Here is a 17,872-nt window from a genome sequence, read left to right as displayed (position 1 = left end):
TTGGTCTCTGAGAGAGTGGTTCTTTCAAAATAGCTTTTCATAATTGACTAAGGTTTTGATTTATAGTAAACCCATTTCATTCAAAATATTAACACCCGCATCAATAAGATTATTTAATAAATTATGTTTGAAGGTACAAGACTGGACAATTTATGTTTAAATGCTAATCTTATTGCATAATTATGTAATCTTTTATAAATTGTTAAACCGGTGCTGTACTCGTATTTTCCTGCAAATACATTGCAATAACTTGTATAAACTCTACAGTTGTTTAAATTTATCTTAAAAATCGGAGTAATTTTCTCACGTAACTGATTTTTTTAGCAAAAATGACCAAACTCAAGAATAATAAACTGTATATTGCGACAAGTTAGAAACTTTCAACAGTTCACTCCGCAAAAAGACTTAAACTAAAATTCTTAAGTTGCATGCGCGCAAATTATCCCTGGCATGTAAACCAGAAAAATGAACATGTAATTAAAATCAATAGCGGAACCACCTCACTTTTTATTTCGATATATGAGAAAACAAGTAATGAAATACACCCAAATGCACCATTGCGGACTAGATTTCATTTTTTTTTAAAAATGGTGAAGCACACCAAAAAACATCTGCCAACATTTAAAACCAAATAACTTGCGGTTCTGAGGGAAGGGCGGCGCAAGTCAAAATGTTACGCCTTTTATATGGATATATATATATATATATATATATATATATATATATATATATATATATATATATATATATATATATATATATATATATATATATATATATATTGACAGCAACTTTAGTTAAGCATGATGTGCATTGATTAAAGTTGAAACAAATCAAGCTGTACATAGTATTTGGGGTTGGTAAGAACAAATTAAAGATCGCTGTAGTTGAGTATTATGTGCATTGATTAAAGTTGAAACGAATCAAGCTGTACATAGTATTTGGGGTTGGTAAGAACAAATTAAAGATCGCTGTAGTTGAGTATGATGTGCATTGATTAAAGTTGAAACGAGTCAAGCTTTCTATAGTATTCGGGGTTGGTAAACAAAAATTAAAGATCGCTGTAGTTGAGTATGATGTGCATTGATTAAAGTTAAAACGAATCAAGCTTTCCATAGTATTTGGGGATGGTAAGAAAAAATTGAAGATCGCTGATTGTATATAGATTATTACCAATGTTTCAGATTTAACAAATTAAAAACATTGTTTCGCGTCTAAAGGTTACTAGTTAAAATCGATTTCGATGTGATATGATAAGAATTGTAACAGGCTTTGATTTCGTTTTGATAGCTATAGAAAATGATATCAATAGGATATTTCAGATGTTAACATGACTCTCTAGGCAATACTGATAATGGGGGGGTGTAAGTGAATGTCCACGGATATTGAATTCTATTAAATAAGTTTAAAGTAATTCATTGGTGTGAATGGCGAACTTTATAAGTACATTGCTGTGCAATATTAGTATAAATATTTTAGTAGTATCCATTGTTAACTTGATGTTAACTGGATATTGAAATGGTCAGTAGACTCAGGAGTTTATTATATTAATTCGGTTAAGCTTAAATACTTAACTTACATATCAGGAATTTTATTTTTTATGAAAAGCTCTAAGTGCATATAATCGGCAAGCGGGAACATATTTGTAAAGAAAACTTGTTTAATGTTAATCGTATTTGTCTAACATTTATCTGCAACGTTTTTCTGTTTTCATTCATATACAGTAGTTCCTTAAGCATTTACATTGAATATTAGCATTTATTTGTATCGATCTTTAAAGAAGACTTTTTTCATTCTCTTTAACTTTTACCAGATATAATGATTTTTGGTACACATGTACCTTGTTGAAATCAGAACTTAATACGAAATATAAATTTACCTTCCTTATTACCTAATATTTGTATAGACTTTCACCTTAACCATTTGATCGCTGTATGAATGCTTCTTTCAAAAAGGCCTTTCATTTGGGAGTTCTAAAGGTATTGATTTGTAGTAAATACATTTTAACCAAATTCCATTATCATAGTGCATCAATTATGTTATTTAGCAAATTTATTTATGAAAGACAAGATTGGACAAATTATGTGTTAATGCCAATATAAAGGATAATTATCCACTTAATACATTGTGAAAGCCGGTACTGTTCTTGCATTGTCTCGCAATTACATCAAAATAACTTTTGTCACTTCATAATTTGCTCAAATTTATCTTAAGAATCGGATTATATTTCTCACGTTGCTCATTCTTTTGCGTAAATTGCCATGTTCTTTCAAATGCGTAGACAAATTCCAAAACAAAAACTATTTTTGGAACTCTATTACATACTATTGAAGTGGTAAATTTAGTGAATACTTTGCTTCTACAGTGTTAATTTCCGACACAAGATGGATTCACTGGAGGGATATCTATTATTAAAGGTATGTTTTATTTTGTAGAATGTATGTATAATTTGTTATTATGTTACTTTTAAGTTTAAAACATTATACAAACTGTCTCACAATACGAGCATTTTTATGGCTTCATAAATATTTGATTGTGTCAGCGCTAAATCTAGCATTTCAAGCTAAGTACTTTTAATAAATCGTAATATGCTAGCAGTTTTGCAACGAATTCAAGAGCATCTGAAATAGTTAGATAATTTTTCCAATGTCAAAAAATATCTGCTTGATTATGATTTATTACTTAAATGAACACTAACTAAAATACTTGATGTTTATCAAGTGTATGTCATGTACATACTTAAAACACCTTTATTGTCTTGTTTTGTTTTTAAAATGCTGATTTTAGGAAATTGACTAAAGTTAGGAAGTGATTTTGTTCTTTGAATATCGGCACAGGAACCCTTTGTAATCAAGAAACAGGGGTAAATAAAAATGATCTTAGTGTCACACTTTCGTTATTTGCTATCTATATGCGTTAATTAAATTTTAGCTAATATAAACGATGGACACAAAGCTAAGAAAATAAAATAAAAATATATCTTGTCATTTATGACGTTTATAAAGTTTTTTTGAAGTTTCTTCGACTATTAATAAGATACTTTAACGGGCCCCAGAATTTTAACATTGAGGTCCTTCTTAAGCTCAAACTTGTGGTATTCAGGGAAGTATATTTTCAGTAAGATCTTATATGGAGGCGGGGGATGGTAGCCTATCGCGGACCGGAAGTGCTCTAGCAGGTACGCGATACGAGATTCTGGTTAGCTGTACGGGCCTCACAAATCCGGATACCTGCACAAAAAGCGACCCAATATGTGTGCTCTTCTACAAACACTTCGGACAGTGGCGCGAGGTGGGGCGGACGGAAGCCATCAAGAATACGCTAAACCCAAAGGTACATTCTTATTTGTACTGCACACGGTCAGTTTAACTTTGAGGATTTTATTTTAGCTTTTGCAAAATGTATAAGAATGAGACTTAGTCTAACATGCAAGATTGGGCTCGAACCCACGGCGTCATTTTCGTCAATCGGACGCCTTGCCACAAGACCACTCTTAGCCGACAACTTGTCTACCGGAGTACCCAGTGGAAATCCAAGTGTGTTAAGTTAATGGTTTCTTAGCTCGAAAAGTCTTGTTCCTTCGCGTATTCTAGTCCCCCTTTCAGCTTAAGAACAATCCTATGAAACAGTGTTCCAGCAAGAGTCATTGGGATAACTGTTAGTACTTGTTTCACAAATTAGTTTAAACGCTGTATATGACTTTGGTCATGCGGATAACCACAATTACTGAAACCCATTCGCAAGCTTTATATACCCTAGCCTAAATTAACAGATGACAATGTTATCTTAACATTTAACATATCTATAATTGCATACAATATATAAGCAAACTGATACCACACCAATAATTTGATACTATGGAATACTTATGAAAGCTGTCAAAATAAAGTTATTACAGAGGTCGAAATTTTACAATTAGGTTATTTAAGATATCAAATTACAATTAATAGACATAAAAAGCTGTCCATTTCCAATCTACTCTATATTTAACATTCTAGTTTGTTGGATCCTTTGTTTTGGACTTCGACCCGAGCGTGCTGCAGAATTTCATGTTTTCTGTTTACGACATTGATCACAGGTAAACAAACTTTTATTAACACAGTATTTCCTTTAGTCGTATATTTTTGTTTCATTCTTAAGTTAAGAGGACATGATTCACATAACGTGAAATTGACACAGTCCTTTTCATATCAAGTCATATTATTTATTTTTTCTATTTTTTATTTTGATTGTTCAATACATGATGTACGTGTCGTTCTTTCAATATATCATGAATCAACGATTGACCAGTTTATTTATACTCGGCAAAACCAATATTGCAACATGGTATATGATTTATAAATATGTGTAGGTTTTCACGTCGTATTTTCTTTTCTTGCATTGCATGAGAGGAGATTCTTAGCCAGTTTCTCTGCTACCAGATGGAAATGATTGTATGTAAATGGCAACTAAAAAGTCCAATTTATAGTGAGCGCTAATCGAATTATTGACGAAAAAATAAGGTCACGGTTAGGAATAACAGCGCAGCATACATTGTATTCATGACGTTGAAGTAGGGTGTCAATGTTCGTCAATGTCATTTAGTATGTCGTACGTTCGACAAGTAATCTATCTTATTATTAAAACAGGTATATTTTCGACGTTGTAAACAAACTCTGTCTGATTGGTAAATGGCCATATTGATAAATATTGAGTGTGGATATTAAAGGTTCCTATGCTCGATAATTTGACTTTTACTTTAAACTCTCAATGATACGACGAAGTGCCAGTTGACAATGGTTGATCGTTGTGCATTATGCTGGGATGGTTTAGCATGTTTTAGCGTCAATGACTTACATGAGGTTTTCCGTTTCAAGTTCTTGGATGGAAATGGATATTGAACCATATATTTGGCCATTTAAGCAAAACTGTCTATTTCTTAAGCCGCCAATTAGGCTTTGATTGACTTGATCATTATGTAACTTACAAAACAATTCTACTGAACAAACACTGCATAAATCATAAGTACATCACCCAAATGACTGACGTCTAATATCACATAATACTGTTACACATTTACCAAAAATTGTTACACTTGTGACTTATGAATATTCTTATTAAAGGCGTTTAAAAGCGTTGTCGCATTAGTTGTTCACGAATTTCAACAGAATAGGTGCGGGTCGGGTGTATTAATTTTACAACTTAATATTGTAGTTTTTGAAAATTTCCCTCACTGCCGATGTTAACATAAAAATGATGTTGTATTGAATTCACATCAACTTTCATTCCTTCATTAAATTCAATTATATAATATTATGTATTTAAGTTTAAATACGTGTCATGTTTATATAAATAACTATATGTAAGATGTACACTTGTATAAGTCGAATACAATGTTCTGTTCTGTTCCTATAACTGTGGGGATAAAGATTCAATTATCCCTCCTTGCAGTGAATGACTGTGCGAAGGAAGGCTTTGCGCCCTAATATGTGATAAGGTATGCTTAAATTATCTTCATTGACAGGTCCCCGGAACTCCATCATCACGACTTTGTTGGCTCAGTGGAGCTGTCGTCCCTTGATCTTGTCGATCCGGAAGTGGGTATCTGCACTCGCTGTAAAACACTCCGTGTACCAGGTTAAACAATTTGATCCCATTAAATTGAAACATTTTTATGATATTTACGAGCGTATGTTGTTTTTGAAAAGGTATCAAGACCACTCAATTAACATAACACGTCATAATATATAATTGTGTATAGAATAGTTTCATTTAACTACAAGATTACCGCACATGAGTTACATATGATTTAATTAAGTACATTTCGAGTTCAACACTTTTTAAGAATGTTAATACAGCCCATACAAATACATTTGGGTTCTTTTGAGTGTGAAGCATTTATTGTGAGCATAAGAAGGACCAACTATTTAATATTCATTGCATGATTCACATTGACGACGATTGAACTGTGGATGAATGATAAATCGGATAAAAGTCGACCGTTTCTCGTTTTATTTTCAGGTAGCGCGCGAGGTCGCGGGCTTATCATAATTACGTCTGAGCGCATGCGCGAATGTCGTGATAAGGTGTCGCTCCATGTCGGTGCACACAAACTGAACAAGATAGGCAAGCTATTAGGCAAAAAGGTACTCTTGGACTTTCGTTTGCTTCATGTTGTGCCCTAACGTCTGTTTTTTTATTATCAAAATATGTTTTGAACTGCTCATTCTTTGAATAATAGAGAGGAAGACTAGTATGGTTCAACCATTTTTATCGTCCTGCAAGAATGTTGTTTTTTCTCATTTATTTTTCGACATATATCATATTTACATAATGCATCAAGAACATATATATATATGCTTAAACATATCTATGTTGTGTAGAAAAACATTTTCATCGCCCCCCCCCCCACACACACACACGCACACACGCACACACACAAACACACGCACACACACGTAAAGTGATGTCCCTTTTTATGTTTAAATATTACTTTATTTATATGAGGAAAATGAAACAATGATGTGATATGCGTTATTTAGGCCAGATGTGTCTTCCTATGTATATTAGTTGTTTAGAATATTGAGTATTTCCCATTCATTTCTGTGGGTTTCAAAATTATCATTGTTTAATGCTATTTGCTCTTCTATTTTGATTCTTAATTTCAGATAACGCAAAAATGCATCGAAAGATAATTGTCTGTCATTACATTTTTTTGAGTTTATATAAAATTTCATTAAGATAATTAAAAAAATACAGAAATTACTGAACTTGCTTTTTTTAGGGCTTCGTGTTTGTATATTGTTACATTCATTGGCGTCAATGCAATAAAGTTGTTTAATTTGTTCCATAGATGTTGTGTGTTTTGAATTGCAAAATGTCCTGCAATAATGTTCACCATGACGATACAATTGTGACGTCGGCTGCAAAAAGTGACCATGTGAAAGTATTCACGTACACTTTAATAACGACAATGACGTATATAATATAACATTGAACTTCAGAAACTATAAAAACACATTTAAATTTACTATGACTGCTTGTTTGGGAGGTAATTTGCCTTGCAAAATTGTAAATGTCAGTTTTGTCACCTCATAACTCATTTCCCCTGATGACGTCACAAATTTCAAGCAATGCCCATCACTCTAGGTAGTGTATTTAAGATATGTTTCTTGATTTTGAAAGAAAAACAGGCGAGCGTTGGCTTTTTTGTATGTGTTACAGCCTGACGTGTACCTTGAGATATCCCGCAGTATCGACAATGTGACGTTCCATCCCATCTACCGCACGGAGACGGACAAGAAGACACAACATCCCAGGTTTCCTCTTTACCATGATAAGTCCAAAAAATCGGTTGCATGTTGAGGCATACTTAAACATTGTATTTTTGTGTTTTTAGGAGATTGTTGTGTGTACTGAATATAAATATTTTTAATGTGGGTGAATTCTTAAATTATTGTTAATCATTTCTAAGCTTTAGGCAACTTCTTAAAACTTTCATAGGCAGATTAAAAAGAAAAAAAAGTACAAGTGAAAATGAGTTAGATGTTTTATGAACACCGTCCCAGAAGAACGGTACAGTGTAAGGTCGTTTATTGGCACATACTCATATAAAGATGAAATGCTTAATTATGGATACATAATAGGCTCTTTGAACACATTTATTTGTGCAAGTCATTTACTGGATAGTGTTCCACGACAGATGGCGTCCTTTCGAGATTGGTTTACAACGTTTGTGTAATGGAGATTGGGATCGTCAGCTCGAGCTTGCAGTCTGGCACCACAGGTAAGAAACACAATATATTATCATTTTTGAAACAGTGGCGAATTTAATAAAGCAATAATTTGCATCGTTGATGTGCTATAAGACTAGGCATGGTCTAAGGTATCCAAATACTTCACACTATCAGAACTGCAATGCATTGTGCTTTGTGATGATCGTTTATGTTTAAAGACTTCTGTATTTGATAACAAGGAAAAAAGGAATTCTCTACTGTTTGAATATCTATCTTATTTAAAAGATTTGAAAAGTACAGCAAGAATATTTTTATTAAATTGTCTGAAGTATTTTTGCATAAACAAATATTGTCAAAGGACATTTGCATATAGATACATCACCAATTTTTCAACAAAACTCTGATACAGTTTTCCTTTATTCAATTAGATTAACTCCATTACACACACATATGAAACAAGGGAATTTACCTAAAGTAGTTTTCAAAAGTTAATAATTTTAGGCCCCACCAGTTATTGTCGAAGTGACTTAAAGGATATCTTTGCTTTGATTATTTAGGGATTTAGTTGTGGAATATATCAGGACATACTATTTTAATACATGTTAAACCTATCTTTGGATAAATCGGTTACATAAACGTTTTTGCAAGATTCATGTCCAAGATGTAAAACCCTTATTCATTGTCGGGTAGAGAAAAAAAAATATAACATTGCTCTCCCATGAACAATGCACACTGGATTTTTTTGCTATGTTTTTTTTTACAATTTATTTCTATGGAGTTGTAATTTTCAAAGTGTCTTTATGTCGTGTTGGTTGTCAATCTTAGAGTCATCAAACCGTGAAGTTTATTTTTTATTTTTTATTTTAAGTAGGCTATTTAGTTTGTATAATACAAGTCATTGGATAGCGCTCTGTTCATGTGTAGTATATGTTGTTTAACGTTGACATATCTTGATCAAACTTGGTCTATAAGAAGAGTTTATGGATACTTTCATGGGATTGTGTTTGGGGTCCCTAGGGTAAAGGTCAAGGTCACTGTTACTAAAAATAGAGAAATAGTTGAAACTGAATAACTTTAGTCAGGGTCCACATATCTTAACCAAACCATGTATAAAGGAAAAGTTTATTGATACCTTTCATTGGATTGCGTCCGGGCTCCCTAGATTTAAGGTTAAGGTCACTGTTACTAAAAATAAAAAAAATGTCAGAAACTGAATAACTTAAGTCAGGGTTGACATATCCTGACCCAACTTGGTATAAAGGAAGAGTTTATGGATACCTTTTAATGGATTGCATTTGGGGTCCCTAGGGTCAAGGTCACTGTTACTGAAAATAGAAAAACAGACGCAGGCTGAAGTTCTTCTGTCAATCATTACAAACCTGGTTTTGTCGCATTGCGGCGTTTCTTGTTAAACGTTGACTGTAGGCTCTTCAAACTATAATAACCATCATTAGGCTTTTCCCCAAATAAAATAGAGATCGTATTTGTTCACGAGTGGTCATAGAAAAAATATATTTAGACTATGTTACAATTTGGCACAAAAAATAATAACAACACTGCTATGCTGAGAATCAATTTCAAGAGATATGTTTAGATTAATTTTATATTTATATTTTAAATAAAGGTTGCAAATTATAGAAACGGTCACTGAGTTATCAGCACTTTAGGTATAAACTTTCTGCCCATTGTTTTGCATTTAGTTGGCTTACCAAAAAAACAAAACAAAGAAAAGTATTGAACAGAGAGTTAATAGTTTTGTTCTTAACATGTCTTTTGCGTCTTCATCTGATTTTCAGTTCAAATTTAAACTACAATGGAAAGATTATTAAAATAACCGAATTTGATATAGCTTTTCATACAATGATGGCATATTTTTTTGTTTTTGTTATCAGTACATTTTTGTATTTTATCAAGACTTTAAAGATAAGATACTTTAATTTATCAGATTACCTTAAAGGACATTCTTACATGCGTAACGGTTAACAGTAACTTTAGTTTGTAATGATGTTGTATGTTTAAGAGATTAATATATGGCTGCGCGGTACCTTTGAGTAATAATATTCCCGGAAGGCCGATAATGGCATTATTTACTACCTTGGATAGTACCACTCAATGATATATTTATCAAAAATGTTAATATTTTATTTCATACTAGTATATTTTACGTTTATTTTCATGTGCTTTATATGCTTACGTTAACTAACTATACTGATGTGTTTTCTTCTATTCTGATCATCCATTTAGCACTTCCGGGAATGGATAGTGGATGAAAGAATATTTGAATTAATGTAGCGTTTTTTTTTATCATTTTAGTGGAACTGGTGATTATAAAATGCTGGGCCGACGGGTAGCAACGCTAAGAGACCTTAACTCTATACAACAGTAGGTTACTACTATGGACAATTATTGTTATGCATGCATGAAACCGGATATGCCGCTTCTTTCCCGATCATGGGTGCAATCTATGCAAAGACATTTTTCCACTCCCAGTACACGAAAGAAAAGCCTGAATACGCGGCGTGCACCAATTGACTATTCGTTTTTAAAACAAAGATAAATTTCATGTTTCAACAATATCTGGGATGCGAACCTTGCACATTATATACGCGAGGCAGACATATTAATAAATGAAGCTAATAATCGCAACTAGACATCCAAATAATTTTAATGAAATCGGCAGTAACATTTATTAACAAAATAGGTTTAATTATAAGCGAACGGATACATGACGGTCAATCTATCAACTTTAAGTTATTTCTTAAGAAAGAAATATAATAGGCGGAACTAAAACTTAAGAATAGACAACACATTTTCAGTTTTGAAAATGAAGAAAAAACAACAAAAATTGGAACATATTTTCTTGCATTAACCTCCATTGAACGGAAAATGCAATTGCTTACGAAGGTTTCTCTGAAAGCTAAACAATTTCAATGTTTGTGCGACTAGAAGTAAGTGTAGAAACACACTGGTTGTTTGAACGTCTTTACTCGTGCATTACTACATACTCCGGCATATGCTACAAAATACCTGCATGCATAGGCGCAACATTAATAAATAAAATGATAGCATGAATTTAAATAAAAAAATATTGACACCAATTCGTATCTAAGCTAAACATTTTCGTTTTTTCGAACGACATACGTAATGTCTGTGATAAGGAACGAGAGACGTCCAGTCACATACTTTGGAAATATGATCATGCGCAATCCTTTTTGAAAAGTATTGTTTCTAAATTTGATTTGATAAAAATGTTGTATTACTCGGAAACTTCTTTCAACAATCCGGTAAAATGCAAATTATCAACACCATAACCATTGAAACAAAATGGCAAGTTTGGAAAAGACGGAACTTGCTTAACAGTAAAACGTTTCTACAGTCCTAACTTAATAATTCAAGTAAAATACTCAAATATTAAAGGCATTAAAATCGTTTTGCTTTATGAAAAGACATTTCTTTTCAAAGTAATACACACTCCTAAGCTTACAATATTTATAGAGGTTATGACTTGCGGTTGTGACCTATTTCATATCTTATCGTTCAATTTTTGTTTCGTATTTCAGATATGGCATACGTATATAGCTATAGAGTACTTAATATACAATGATTTAAAAATGTTTCATTGAAAATAAATGATATGTATATCATGCTTTCTTATTCGTTTTTGTTAGTATTCTGTCAGGATTAACACGAATAAATACAAGAAGTCATTGGCTTCAAGAAAAAACAAACAGAGTTATGATCAATGTTTTTAACTTAAGGGAGGGCCATTACAAAGAGCTACCTCTTGCGCCGAAGAAAGAAGGAAAACTAACAGACAGTATTAAAATCACAAATAAAGGGTACCTGCGCTTCTTTCAAGTTAGGTAAGATAAGGTCAATATTATATGCCATTAAATGATAATGAAAAGCCATTGATCTCCCTTGATCAAAGAGTAACCCTTTTTGAAACACATTTTGTTTCGCCAGTGTCCACGAAATAAACGCATAGTTTAAAAAACTAAGTTGTAACAAAAATGTCACCATGCTTGTTAATGCATTTGTTTTTATTTTCACCAGTTACCTTTAGACTTTTATATTGTTTCTTCATCCTCATTACAGGGTAGTTTGTGACTACTCGTTATTGGATTATGTCACAGGAGGGATGAAACTAACCCTTAACGTCGCCATAGACTTTACGGTATGTATGTGTCCGCTTCTGTCTACGACCAGAATGTTTATTCCTTAAATAAAGGCTAACACAATAATAGCATGAGAACCATATTGCTTTTATTTATATACACATGGTCATACTATTGAAATTCATAAAAAGTTTGAAAGCTTTTTTTAAAGATAATGTTTTTAAAAGAGAACAAGTATATGCATTGACATGTATAATAATGCATGTATATATACATGCAGTGGATATATTACTGTCCGACATAATTTCATTTATATCTCGTATGTATCACAATGTGCCATTATTTTATTATGTGCAATGATTCGTAACATTTCAAATAACGTTCTTTACAGCCAGTTTAATTTAAATAAATATATTTCATGTTTCCATGTCCCTGTGACATTCTTGTTAACGTAGAAGATGAAAATATTTGGTTCTGTTTTAGGCATCGAACGGAACACCTGAACAGACGAGGAGTCTTCACGACGTCTCTGAAAATAAGGTATAACTGCAATTTTCATGACTTTGTTCTTAAACTTGGTTCTTAAATTGATTTTTCTTGTCAATATAATACCTTATTTTCTGTAGAAATTTCAAACACTGATTTTGAAACTTCCAAATTCGAATGTTAAGCAATGTTTTAAGCAATGTTTTACCTTCCTGATATATATGTTTCCAAAGCATAATGATAATTGCGTTTCGCAACAACTCCATAGTGTAACACTACTTTTTTTCTTATAGAAAACACCTTACATGGAAGTTATGGAGGCGTTAGGAGGAGTTATTTGCCGTTACTGCACAGAAGAGAAAATTGGTATGCTTGGATTTGGCGCCAAGATGAAAAAGTCGTCTGTTATTAATCACTGTTTTCCACTTTCGAACGAGTGGAACAGGTTTCACGAATATGGAATTGAGGTGAATATATTTGTCACGTGTGTCAAAATATAGTTAATTTATGATCACGCATACAATCGAGCGACCTCAATCTGAAAAAAAACCCACACCACATCTTCAGTTCCTTTTATGCATATTTTGTTTATTCGTATTTCAATTTCTCAGAATTCCATATTTTGCATAGCCTGTCGCTACCCGGCTTCTCGTGGGACGCCCCAATTGACCAGTTTAAATAGACGATGAGGTACACAGTCATTCGTACGCCGCATCGTAAATCGTTTCTTTTCAACTATCGCAGTATCAAGAATTTATTTTTCGTTTTTGCTAATCTTTGGATATTAATTATCATTTTGATTAATTTTTCTAAATACCCCTTTTTTAGAACACCTCTTTGATATCCAGGTATCCGTGCGACGCCCCTCACGCAAAGTTTTGATCGCAAATAACTTGGACTGTCATTCCAATGTCGGAGTGTTGAGAAATAGTTCTAGATTTATTTATCTTTAAATCTTATTTTTTTGCATGCCTTTCAGTTATTAATGAAACGTTTTATAAACATTCATTCCCATTACGAATAATAACAGCGGTCAAAATAACAACACATAGATAAAGATTATTTTGTTCACAATAAAATCAGATCAACCACAAACCTTTAGATAAATATGAGTCAAGCCAATCAAATAACTTGCAAATGATATCAACATATATATTGTTCAGCGGCATTTTGAAAATCAATAAATGTAGTCCATATTGTGGATTATGCTTAAAAAGGTGTTTTTTTCTAAACCACATGTAGCAGACAACTGGTTTTTAGCCAAACCGCATAATCGAATTTCGAGTCACCAGTTTAAAAAAAATAAAATATTAGCATTAAAACATTTTAGAGACACATCAAGCCTTATTTGACCCCCAGTGTCTTCTTGGCAGGAATTACTATTAGCAATCCAAAATTACAACACTCTATCTGTCAACTGCTTACTCCCTGTTTTATTATAAATATGCGCAATTGCTCATACGAACAAACTATTTTGAATGTTAAGGCAATGAAAATATATTGACTACAAACTTTTAAAGCATCTTATCATCAAAGTTCAATATTGCTCAAATGAACACTCCAATTTTGCCTCGCGAAGATTGGTGTGCCTTAAAATACTGCATTAAATTATCTTGCTGATGACCAGAGAGTGTTTAACAATGAACATATCTACAAAACAAACCTAACATTTGAAGTTTGAAACACAAATGTACCATTTTATATACACGTTTCAGGCATTGTTTGGGTCACAAAACTGCTTTACAAACTATAGTGATTTAATATATTGTCACGAAAATAACCTAGTTTGCACATGTTAGTGTTTATACGCCTAATACACGACTGTTTCATAAGTGTGCAGAAAGCTACAAACACAGATATCTGAGTATTGATATATTGAGAACTGAAGCAAAAACTTTAGTTTTCAAGAGGGGTTATTTCCCTTGGCGGACTCCGTGACTCTAATGTGAAGAGGAAAATTCTTACAAAAGAAAAGTTTGGGCTCAGCTCATATATACCAACTATAAAGCAGCAATAGTTTACTTTAATCAGGAAATGAAAATAATATACATCTTCTCAATAACAAAACATAAAATTTTGGATCAGTACATCTATCCCAGCTATAAAACAACACTGCTTTGTAAACAAAATACTTTATATCTTAGACAAACAAGCTATTTTGAATTTAAAAAAAGATATATTGACTACATATATTTGAAGCATTTTATAATTAAAGTTAATGCGCTTGAAATGAGCCCGTTTCCATCCGAATGTGGACTGTTTTGCTTAGACATGTACAACCATTTTATATCCTAATGTTGCAAACACTGTGTACATTCGTAAAACACTCAAACTCAAATCCGTATAAGTCCGATATGTCGATCAATAAAGCTTCAAATGTATAACTGTATAGAATCCAATGTATGTCATATAAGTCGATTTTGTACAGCACCCACATTGATAACTTTATAAGTATAATATATGTCCTACGTTTTGTTTGGTAAATCACCTTAATTCGGTTTAGATAATAATGTACGAGGGTTGATCCAAAATAACGATATTCTCGTTTATCCGTTGGATTGTCTTTAAAGAGTCAAATTCATAACTTATATACTTCAACTGAGTCAAATGCATGTCTTGTCGGTCGTTTGGTGCAAGACATAGTTGTTTTGAGTACAACTTCATGAGTCCAACCACTTTTAAATGTAATTGCTTTATACATAAATCCTTTTTTATATTTAATATAATGACAATTAGTGTCTGATGTAGTTTTATTTTGCAAAAGTTGCAGAGCACTCATACTCTACATGTGTATGAAATAAACACATGTATTTGTTTTGCTAAATAAACAACTAAACCTACATTACAATTTTGAATGTGTCTTCTCTCAAGCCCGTGTTTGCTTTGTGGAAGTTCCTAAAAAGAGGATCTATCAAAGTTGGATATTTTGCAGAATGCGTATTAGTGAGGGGCATGTCAGTCAAATTATTGAGGGAAATGACGTCCCCGGATAAGGACTAAATGTGACCTACATTGTCAGGCAAAATTACTGACTCATGATTATAACTTACCTTAAATTAATACAATTTAATAAATGTTTCATTTTAATTACAATAGAAAGCCATCAGCCGATACAAGAAAGCTGTGAAGCATATACAAATGTCGGGTCCAACTCGACTGAAGCCAGTGATCTCCTTTGCTGAGTCTCTGGCGGTGCGTGAGCCCGCACAGGACAACCAGGTCTACCATGTCCTCCTTGTCATTACGGTAGGATCGAGAGAGTTTACCATATTCTTGTGATTATCTTATGTTAATGTCAATATGTATGTTTTAAATTTAAAACTCATTTTAAAGACATCTGTTGAAACAAATGATTGTTGTTAAAACATATGTTGTTGTTTCTTTATTTTTCGAATAAATAAACAACAACATATGTTTTAACAACAATAATTTGTTTCATTTGAGAGTGCTGCTCCTACAAAACAATATTCTATATTAAAACAAAATCAATTAAAAAAAATAGCGATGATTTCTTAAACATTCAGCCACCAGACTTAAGGCAGAATAAAAAATATTTGGTTAAATTTGGCATAGCACAAGAAGTCTCGCCTACAAATTGAACGCAATTCACCCTCTCACTTTCTTTTACGTTACATCTCTTGAACTTCTTGAGGCGGTGGAGTAAGTGCAAAAAAATTAATCAGTGACTGTCTTAAACGACTCCCTCAAAATGTTCTATTACTTTAGGATGGCATTTTGAACGACATAGATGACGTCCTTAAACGCCTGAACTCCATCAGTCACTTGCCCTTAACGATTGTGTTTGCCGGGGTCGGTCCAGCAGACTTTACGCTCATGGTTAGTAGAACATAGCTCCGTAGGTTTACAACGTACTAAACCAATATAATAAACATTACGAAGTGTAATGCGGAATTACAAATCAACAATGGGTTTTTTGAGTTAAGTTTAATGGCAATTTTTCAGTTTAGTTTAATGGAAAATTGGCAGTAGGTATATATAAAGAGCTGTGTCATTCGTTATCCAGAAAGAAGAAACAAAACATTAGGTCTTATTAAAATGCTTTACGGCTTGTTAATGTTGAGTTTAATGCTACCCCACTCGTTGGTACAGGAAATTTTAATTATAGATAAATGTTTGTTAGATTGAAGTTACTTTCATTTCCGAATGACTAATATATTAAAATGTCATCAAAACTTAATACCTGTATTTCACCTTTATATTTTGATCAGGAAGGCTTCAGTCAAGATAGCATAGGTTTTGTTGGCTTAAAAGACAGAATGATGTCACTCAACCGCAAGCATGCACATTTCATCTCTTTCTCACGGGAGAACGGACAAACCATTGATCTCGACCGACTGGTATGTATAAGCTAATATTACATTTTGCGCAGGTCTTTTTATTCATATGAGGGTAAATTGAAATAACTAATTACAATATTCTAATAATGTTTAAATTATACAATTTTAGGCCCGTGAAACACTAGCAGTTATTTCATCGCAGATTACAGAATACATGCGGCGGAAGGATATAATACCAAACAAGCCAAGTTCAACCAGTTTACCAAGATCTAATTCTACTGCTTCGTTGATAAATACATGCCAGAGCGAGGGTAGAGGACTTAGTAGAAAGTCGGCCTCTAGAACCAGCCTAATAAGTCGGAACTCTATGAGTTACGCCACGGATCCCAAATGCCCTACCTGTGGCTCGGTGCTTGACAATAGTTGTTCGTAAGTTTCTATACAATCACCTGCAGTTGTTATATTATAAATGTGACTATGCTGACACAGGTATGGAATAATATGCCTTTTAAAGTGGTAATAATACGTTTAAATGTCTAATGTATATGTATCTTTACTCCTGGTAATGATATAAATTAAACATTATTTCCGTATGTTGTGCTAAACATTTATTTTTTTGATTTTCTATTCATGCATATCCATGTTTAATCAAAAATGCCACATAGCGCTAGTCTTACATATACTGCATGTTATGATTGTATTTTTTCGCTGGATGGCATATGTTATAAATACTAATATTGTATTGTATTGTAACATTAAAGTACAATAAAAAACTATAAAAACAGTTCAGCAACTAGTCACTATGTAATAAAATATACAAATGATAGCGTACATTGATTTTTGATAGTTATTTTGGATATTATGTTATTATTATAAGTTTTCACGAGAGCTTTTATTATAAATAATGTTTTTAAGGAACAAAGTAATAAAATTATGTCTAATGATTATAGTTAAGTTTTGATTTATTACTTTCCTTATATGTATCATAGCATAATAAAAGCGTCATTATGGTGTCTTTCAAAATGTTAACCATGCAAAAATAATATAATGGTTAATAAATATAAATTAGACATAGAAATAATCTCGGATCATAATATCTTAAATGCACAAACACATTACTTGCATTCTAGTGATGGATGGCTGACCTTTAAGTGTGTACTTGACAGCTTTAAGAGCACGTAAAACAAATAAATGTAATAATAGGGCGTTTACTTCCCCGATCATGTTTTAAGTGGTTATTGCTTCTATTGTTTGA

The 17,872-nt window shown here is 32.5% G+C and overlaps 1 protein-coding gene across 1 annotated transcript; it reads left to right on the top strand.

Moving 5' to 3' along the window:
- Positions 1–1,344: 1,344 nt before the first annotated feature.
- LOC128238129 (copine-8-like) lies at positions 1,345–17,534 on the top strand. The gene is made up of 17 exons (XM_052953703.1): positions 1,345–1,364; positions 2,282–2,417; positions 3,119–3,333; positions 3,999–4,078; positions 5,504–5,616; positions 6,001–6,125; positions 7,204–7,298; positions 7,682–7,765; positions 10,029–10,097; positions 11,474–11,578; positions 11,814–11,892; positions 12,317–12,373; positions 12,613–12,786; positions 15,416–15,565; positions 16,046–16,156; positions 16,549–16,677; positions 16,787–17,534. The coding sequence occupies exons 3-17, from the start codon at positions 3,130–3,132 to the stop codon at positions 17,048–17,050; spliced, it is 1,839 nt and encodes a 612-aa protein (XP_052809663.1). The 5' UTR covers positions 1,345–1,364; positions 2,282–2,417; positions 3,119–3,129; the 3' UTR covers positions 17,051–17,534.
- Positions 17,535–17,872: the final 338 nt, after the last annotated feature.

Source organism: Mya arenaria, chromosome 6 (assembly GCF_026914265.1).
Source record: "Mya arenaria isolate MELC-2E11 chromosome 6, ASM2691426v1".
NCBI lineage: Eukaryota > Metazoa > Mollusca > Bivalvia > Myida > Myidae > Mya > Mya arenaria.
The sequence above is the reverse complement of the archived record's forward strand: the minus strand, read 5'-3'. Positions and strand labels throughout refer to the sequence as shown.